Here is an 8,262-nt window from a genome sequence, read left to right as displayed (position 1 = left end):
CCCTACACTGCTGGTTTTGGGGACCAATTCTTTTGACGAAACAAACATTTAAAATCATATCTATGTCAGTCTCTTGTGGTTATATTATTATTGTGCCTTCACTTAAAATATGCCTTATCAAAATGCTTAACATGTAAGCAATTTTGATACTTAGCCTACTTGCACAGCAATCTCCAAAAAGTACACCTTAAATCACCACAAGATCCATTCTGCAATTAACACAGTCTATAAGCCCTCTTCTGGGTAAAAGGGAAAGTACAAGAGCTATCATCTACCCCATAAATGATCTTATGCCAAATGTAAGATGCGTGTTGATGAATCCTGAAAGCAACACAACTGATGGAGACTTGGCACTTTTCAGGATTAAGGTCGTCTTTGACCTGCCAATAGGAATCTTCAAGTTCAGACCATTTCCTTCTAGACTGAGCACTGAAGATGCTGTACCAAAACAGGTGCTGCTACCCCCAGATAGCAAAATGGGTTTCAGGACCTTTCCTGTGGGTTGTCATTGAAGATGCAACTGTGCAAATTCTAAGACTGAATTTCAGTCACAAGTGTGATGTTTAAATGGACAGTGCCACTTAAAACCAGTAAACCAAACCAAAACTAAACAACAACCAAAAAATCCCAAATAAAAAGCCCCACGAACTAGTCAAAGTCACTTAACAGCAAGCAACAGGGCTAATGAAAAAATCTGAAAGCACAAACTACAGAGGAATAGTAACAAAAGATTTATTGACTTACTTAATCCGGTGCTTATTTCCTTGCATGTGGGACTGGTATGTTTCTATAGAAGTAAGTATGACATTACATACGGGGCACATGTAACAACCAACCCCAACTGCTGAAAAGAAAGAACCTGGTGGTTAGAGAGACTGCAAATGAAAGGCAAAACTCAGAGCACATCACGATCTCATCCCATGCAAGAGTCCTAAGATAATGTTCCCATAAACAGCGTTTTTAGACAGATACAGTCTCTGCTGCAATTTTACACTAGAAGAATATTTATGAAGGGAGCTGGTGAGGTGTACAGTTGCAGCGTAACCACGGTTCAAACATTCGCAAAGAGTATTTCTGATGACTGACGTGATCCAAGAGAATTCCAGTAAACTGTTGTCACATGCTGATGAGAATGAACTATACTGAAAAATTAAATACTATTGTAAATACCTGACACAAAGCAAGCACCAACAGATACCAATCCAGTCAGTCCAGATTTAATTAAAAACAGTTTAAACATTACCTGCTCAAATGTTCATGCAGCGTTGGTTCAACTCCGTGAAGATGCAGAGGGAATTGTTGATACAGTGCTTTATGAACATGGTACACAGAGTCTCAGGCAAATATAAGGTAAGGTCAGATGAGGAAAACCTTGTGTTTTCTAGGTTGTCACTTCCTCCTCTCCTACAAGCTGTGTCATCCATAGACCTAAGTATTCTTAAACCAGTGAGTAACCTTTTTCCCCATGCAAACCCAAGAGCTTCATCCATTAGCAAAATGCAGCACTAATTCTATGGGCTATTGCTTTGCATCAGAACATATTATTTTGTTTAAATTATAGCATGATTTAATGAGAGCTGTTTTATACTAACAATGACTTTTGACTATGAGGTAGGATTTTTAATTCCTTACTAAAGAAAGGATGGACAGTTCTGTTGCACAGGACCAGATGATGCCCCCTCAAAATTAATGGAAGTTGCACAGCAACAGGGCCTTGGCTTTAGACACAGCGCTTGAGCTGGAGTCAGTCCTGACAGGAGGCTAGTGAGCAGTGACTGTTTAGGAAACAAATTTCCTTAGGTGGGAAGATTGAAATAATTATGACAACCCGCTTAATGAATAAAATATTAATGGAAGACATGACACCAGTTTTCAATTATTTAAAGAATGCGACAAAAAGGAAACAAATGATTCAATTCTTGTGTCTGCTTCTTGTTCACAGTGAAGAAATACATTGCGATCAGAGAGCACTAAGTTCAATGTCAGTAGAAGGTTTTAAGATCGGGAAGGTACAGATGAAGAAGTCCTGGGAGATGTTTCTTATTGAGGTTGTGGAGTTTCCAACACAGACAGTTTTTAAGAACAAGGTAGATGAACATCTTAAGAATGATACAGATAAAATGATACAGATCCTGGACTTGGACTTAGAGGACTGGGCTATTTTCTATGATCCTTTGAATTTGACTTCAGAACTCAGTGAGGGCTGGGTTTGGGTCTCCAAGTCAGTAAGAATTATTTTCCAACCTCCAGCTGTCAGAGATGGAAATTTAGCAGTTCATAGACCAAACAGAAAGGAAGAAATGAACTTGTTCAGTAACACAGAAGACTATCATTCCCTTGCACACATCAGAGCAGTTCCTTGAACAAATCAGAACTGAGCACTTAAGCTACACTCAGAGATTGCAACACTTGCTCATGTTCCACTTACCATTTGTGCTGGATTCTGCAGGGACAGCTTTGTCTCCTAGCTCCTCCAGTATCTTTTTCCGTGCTTCATTTCTTCTGTGTTTCTTACCAACATAATGCTCCTGGGCCACAAGTGGATTATTGAAGGGAGCACAGCAGAGCTTGCAGTACTTGTCTGGATCATTTAACTTCAGCCTTGTGTTGGAGGATGACGAAGACTCTTCAGCATTTGAAGGTACCAAGGGCTTCTCAGCTGATGGCTTCTGTAGAGCTGGAGACATGGAAGTAAAGGATAAATCCACTGAAAGCACAGCAAAGGAAAGGCTAAAACAGTTCCATGGAGCAGAACAGGTGACTGAAGAACTACAGAGCCAGAAAGGAGAACAGTTTGCTGGGTGCTGAACTACTTGCAAGAGACTATAGTCTCATCTTAGTCCTTGCAAGGATGTGAAAGTACAGACTGATAAGGAACACAATCCTGGAATATTTCAGAAACCACACCATTAGATACGTAAAGATCAGCCGTGTTTGATGGCTAGTCACTCTAAGGTCCTTATACAGTCCAAGAAGAAAGAGGTACCCTGCGGAAGGTGGTTCAGAGCACATACACCATGCTCCATCTTTAAATACAGTTCAGCAACTTGTACAGGACTAACAGCAGTTAAGTGTTGCTCGTGGACTGATTGTTTTTTAATTTTTTTATCATATTAATTTATCAGAGGAACATCTTGTTGGGACTGCAATGAATTCTCAGAACAACAATAAGCACCTTTCATTAAGAAAAAACGTGAAATATTTGCCTTTAGTTTCAGTCAATGAAAGATAGGGAATTTGAAAGCTTCATAATTGCACAGGGTAGCATCTTTGTTTATTCACCTAAGGAGTTACCACAAGACAGCTCCACAACTTTGGCAGAAGAGAAAGGCATGGAGACATGGCAAGTGTAGGAATATACTTCTCTGTATTTGTTTCAGAGAGTGACAGGAAAACACATACAAAGCAAACTATTTAGTTCTTACCAGAAACAGGCTGCACGCTCTGTGCTGGCATGGGGGTTTGGTCTCCTGATAATTGCTTCAGTTTTTTAGCATGGATCTTTCCCAAGTAGTGAGACAAAGCAACGACTGAGGAAGTAAAAAACATGTTGCAGAGGTCACAGTATTTGCTTTTGTCCACTACTCCACTCCCATCCATCTGAAACCAGACAAGGGCAAGCTCAGTTACGAGACTTCACTGAAGCACACAAGGAAACATTTTATTTAGAGATGGAGAGGAACAGTCACCTGAAAATTGACACAATCTGTTTTCTTCTGTTTGTCACGCTCCTGCCTTTCATCCTTCTCACCATGCATTTGGATGTAAACACGAACTTTCTGAGCATGCTTTTTGCTCTGGGAAGAGACTAGAATTATTCCTATTCCAGTAACAAGGATCCAAGCAGTGATATATCCAGTGACTTGGACTTCATTCGTCAAAAACTGCTTTCAATACTTGCCAAATTGTATTTGTATAAAGTAGAGCCACAAGAGGACAAACGCCAGCTCATGCAACAATACTATACTTTAATCAATAATATAGTACTTAGTATTACTCATAACGTTTTGCCTCAAGCAGCCAGAGTCATCCACTCTCAACTATTTGGGGAATCAAAAACCCTGACACGTCCCCTTATAAACAGGGACACTAAAATGAGTAAGGAAAGGAATGCGGCCATGCAACAGAGCATATCTGCTGTACTCCTTTACCACTAAGCCTGGGGGCTTGACATGAAGGCTGTCCCATGTCCTGGCACAGAAGAATGACAGGCAGCACGGCTGAACTTACCTTCCTAAAGAAATCTAGTCTTCCCATACAGTCAGTGGAGAGAAACAGATTTTCCTGGAAGTTGAGTGAAAGTATCTCCAGCTTGGAGTCAGTCTATGGAGATTTCTACACCTTTCTACCAAGGATACAATAGTCCAGGTAACTAAAATTGGGTGTTAACGTATACTTCCTTAGATGCAATTATTTTTTAATTCTTAGATGCTCTCTCAACCTATAACCTTCAAACTCTTGCACTTGTAACGCACTTACCTACATGCCACCCTATATAGTGGTAACCTACAAAGCAAAAGTAGTAACTTGCCTTCTCTGATCTGATGCTTTTCAGATGCCCTTTAAGGATTCTGAGGAGCAGTGCAGCATATGATAACAATATTATGAAAGTGGTCCTATCATACCTGGCTAGATAATACAACCGAGAAAAAAAAGAGTCGTTATTTCCATCAATTTGATTTGTAATGGTGAAGTCAGGTAACTTTACAATTGCATCTATTATTCTCAACTGGATTTGGATCCAAGAAACAGAACATCATACTGAGGGTCTGAACTCTGTGAAGTTCAGACAGCACAAATGCTCCTTAAGTCAAATTGAAGTAAGTAAATACAACACCTTGCAAGACCGGAGTCTTAGTAATGTGAATAGCAAGAAAGACTTCTGACAGCAAATGACATTTTAAACTAACTTTTTCAAGAAGAAAGAAAAAGACAGAAATGCCTATGCCTGCAAACCTGCACATTCTCAGGATCAAGTTTCAAGACAAACCATGCTTGCCCGTGTCTACAGTAATATCCCAAAGCACACAACTGTTCCAAGAAATGCCTTCAGCAGGATTCATACAACATGCCTCAAGCAGACACTGGTGCACAGAGCAGCACGTGTGTACCACTGGATGAAGCCTCAGGAGGCACAACCTCAATCCTCTGTAGCTAGCACTGCCCAGTGCCATACATATGTTCTGGCTCACGTGGTGCAGATCTGCTTCAATCCCATATACAGCATGGCTTGAACCTGCTCAGTTCCATCTAAAATCATGCTGCAATATGCAGGTGATCGCCCTTCACTATTAGTAGACTCACAATATTTAAGTCAGGTTAATGTCCACACCTAGCATAAACCTTGAGAAACACACTATAAAAAGTCTTTTATAACACTATGTAGAAACCCCAAACAAATAAACCAAAGCTCCAGTGCTTGCTAGGAGAAATTCTCCTTTCCAGCCTACCTTATAGTGTGATGTCCTTTGAGACTCAAACTGCAGCACTGCCCCACAAACCTTACAGAAAGTGTCGGTGAAGAGGTCCTTCCTTGTTGCCTCATCTAAAATGTCATCTAAATGGAAAAAGCAAAACACAAAAATCAGCCAGTAGTTATGACAAGATATATTCGTGTCTCTCTGCTTAAATGAAACATCAACCACTTGAATATTCACATGCAGCGCAGGATGAAGGAACCAATGTTCGCATGCAGCGAATCACACCGTGCCTCACTCTGGCTTCAAAGTGATGCTGTAAAGCCACCTAAACCTTCCTACTTACAGAAGTATTGCTCTCATGGACTTATGAAGTATTACTGTAAGAGTACCTGGACTTTAAAAACAAAGACAGAGGCTCTTCATTGGGTTTTCAGTCCACTACAAGTAGGCCACAATGTCAGAAATACTTGACTAACAGCCTAAAAAGAAGGATTTTAACTGGACTAGATCACACAGCTAAATATGTGAATACTCCTTAAAGGAGAAGTTTAAAGAAAGTCTGGGAGTAGCTCAGTACATGAGAAAGGCCAGGAGGTCTCAGATGCTTCGGATGGTCGTACCCATGTCCCCTATAACAATTTAACTGCTTTAGTTATATGGTGAAAAATTGCTCCAATGGCTTGTTTTGATTTTCTTTGCCCTTTTCCCAGTTAACGCATGACCTGTACACACTTCAATTCATACTAAAACTGGCCCAGACTTGATGCTATTCCTGAGTAATTGTATGTGCAGGCACATTTGATCTGGGGGGACATACTCTAACAAGCACTTAAAAGTAGTACCAACATCATATCAATTAAGATAATTAAACACACTCTTCAGAAGAGCATAGCTGTGCTAGCAAAACCCTCACAGAGCAAAGCTACATCACCACCCTGTTCTTTCACCACTTAATACACTTTAATTCATTAGGGAAATCAGTTTAACTCATATTGCTTGAAACTTCTCTGGTACAGGCTATGCCTTCAGGAACCAAGTTTACCCACGCTGCTTGTCGCGGTTTAACCCCAGCCGACAGCTAAGCCCCAAGCAGCCGCTTGCTCACTCCTCCCCAGTGGGATGGGAGAGAGAATCGGAATGGTAAAAGTGAGAAAATTCATAGGTTGAGATAAAGACGGTTTAATAGGGAAAGCAAAAGCTATGTGCACAAGCAAAGCAAACCAAGGAATCCATTCCCCACTCCCCATGGGCAGGTGGGTGTTCAGCCATCTCCAGGGAAGCAGGGCTCCATCACACGTAATGGTTATTTGGGAAGACAGACGCCATCACTCTGAACGTCCCGCCCTTCCTCCTTCTTCCCCCAGCTTTACATACTGAGCATGATGTTATATGGTATGGAATATCCCTCTGGCCAGCCTGGGTCAGCTGTCCCAGCTGCATCCCCTCCCAGCTCTCCGTGCCCCCCCAGCCTGCTCGCTGGCAGCCCAGCACGAGAAGCTGGACTGACCTTGATTGCTCAGCAACAACCCAAACATCAGGTTATCAACATTTTCTCATCCCAAATCCAAAACACAGCACTATACCAGCTATCAGGAAGAAAATTAACTTTACCTCAGCCGAAACCAGGACACTGTTATACCACCAAAACTTCTTCTGTGCTGACAAACTAAGAATACCTGCTTCTTTTTCATTCCCAGTGGGTCACACTAATTCCAATTAGGCTAGAATTCACTTTTTGCCTTGTCCCACTCTTAAAAACAAGCCAAAGTTAAACAAGTTTAAAACCAAAATAAAGGAAGATAAATAGACAGTTCCAACTAAACTGTGCTCTTCAAATGAAGCTGAGGTTAAAGGGAACATATTGGGGAAAGTATCATGACATCTTAACTGAGCTTAAACCCTCTAAGTTTAGCCAACAGTCCATCCTGGAAGCCATGTGTGGAGCAGCTGGCTTTCTGTGCTTTGCACACAGCCTGGAGAGATTGTGGGCAAGGAAAGCCTCACTCCCTGTGGTCTCAAGGCTCGGTGCCAAAAGGCGTCTGGAAATCCATAAAGGCAATCAGCCTTTACCCTCAATTCTAAAGATTGCTCCCTTGGCCATGTGCCAAAGCAAAGTCAAGTCCAAGGGAACATGAAAAAACAGAATCAAGTTACTGTGTGTCATGTCCTGTAACCCTAAATAATGGTGCTAAGCTGTGGGATGGTCAGTTCACAAATGATTAAGGAAGGACTAGAGTCTATCCAGTCCCTCCATGTTTGTCTTGGACAACACATGACCGCCACCTTTGCACAAGTAAAAAGCCGCTTAAAAAGAAAGCATGAATTTCAATACAAACTGTACAAGTTAGATGACAGACTTCAACTGAGCCAGTATCACGCCAGGAACGTGGCTCCAGTGGAAGCCTGAAACAAGGAATGCCAAACTGCTTTGACAAGCCAACATTAATACACGCAACCAGGTGAAAATCTATCAGCAGGTCTGTGGGCACTGACAAAACCTGAGGAATGGCAGATGCAGAGATCTTCCTCAGACTGTGTTCATGGCTAACCCCACTTTGCCTTCCCAAAGCAGCACTTCTTAATTGTTTAACACACAGATCTTAATGAAGCTGGTTCTGATAAGGCTTTTGGCTGTGACTGCAACAACAACTGGGTATCAAAATCACAGAATCATTAAGGTTGAAAAAGACCTCTAAGATCAAGTCCAACCATCAACCCAACACCACCATGCCCACTAAACCATGTCCTGAAGTGCCACATCCACACTTTTTTTGAATACTTCCAGTGATGGTGACTCCCCCACCGCCTTGGGCGGCCTGTTCCAGTGTTTGACCACTCTCTC

The 8,262-nt window shown here is 41.7% G+C and overlaps 1 protein-coding gene across 1 annotated transcript in view; it reads right to left on the bottom strand.

The window, feature by feature from the left end:
- LOC104628747 (zinc finger matrin-type protein 1-like) overlaps positions 1 to 6,044 on the bottom strand; it is a 7,487-nt gene extending 1,443 nt beyond the window's left edge. The window contains exons 1-6 of the mRNA XM_010297425.1: positions 6,041 to 6,044; positions 5,451 to 5,557; positions 3,690 to 3,797; positions 3,426 to 3,600; positions 2,429 to 2,677; positions 745 to 859 (exon numbers count right to left, since the gene is read on the bottom strand). Coding sequence (XP_010295727.1) covers positions 745 to 859; positions 2,429 to 2,677; positions 3,426 to 3,600; positions 3,690 to 3,797; positions 5,451 to 5,557; positions 6,041 to 6,044 — 758 coding nt within the window. The remainder of the gene's footprint in view (positions 1 to 744; positions 860 to 2,428; positions 2,678 to 3,425; positions 3,601 to 3,689; positions 3,798 to 5,450; positions 5,558 to 6,040) is intronic.
- Between the last annotated feature and the right edge of the window lie 2,218 nt (positions 6,045 to 8,262).

This window comes from Phaethon lepturus, unplaced genomic scaffold, assembly GCF_000687285.1.
Source record: "Phaethon lepturus isolate BGI_N335 unplaced genomic scaffold, ASM68728v1 scaffold36451, whole genome shotgun sequence".
In the NCBI taxonomy this organism is placed as follows: Eukaryota; Metazoa; Chordata; class Aves; order Phaethontiformes; family Phaethontidae; genus Phaethon; species Phaethon lepturus.
The sequence above is the reverse complement of the archived record's forward strand: the minus strand, read 5'-3'. Positions and strand labels throughout refer to the sequence as shown.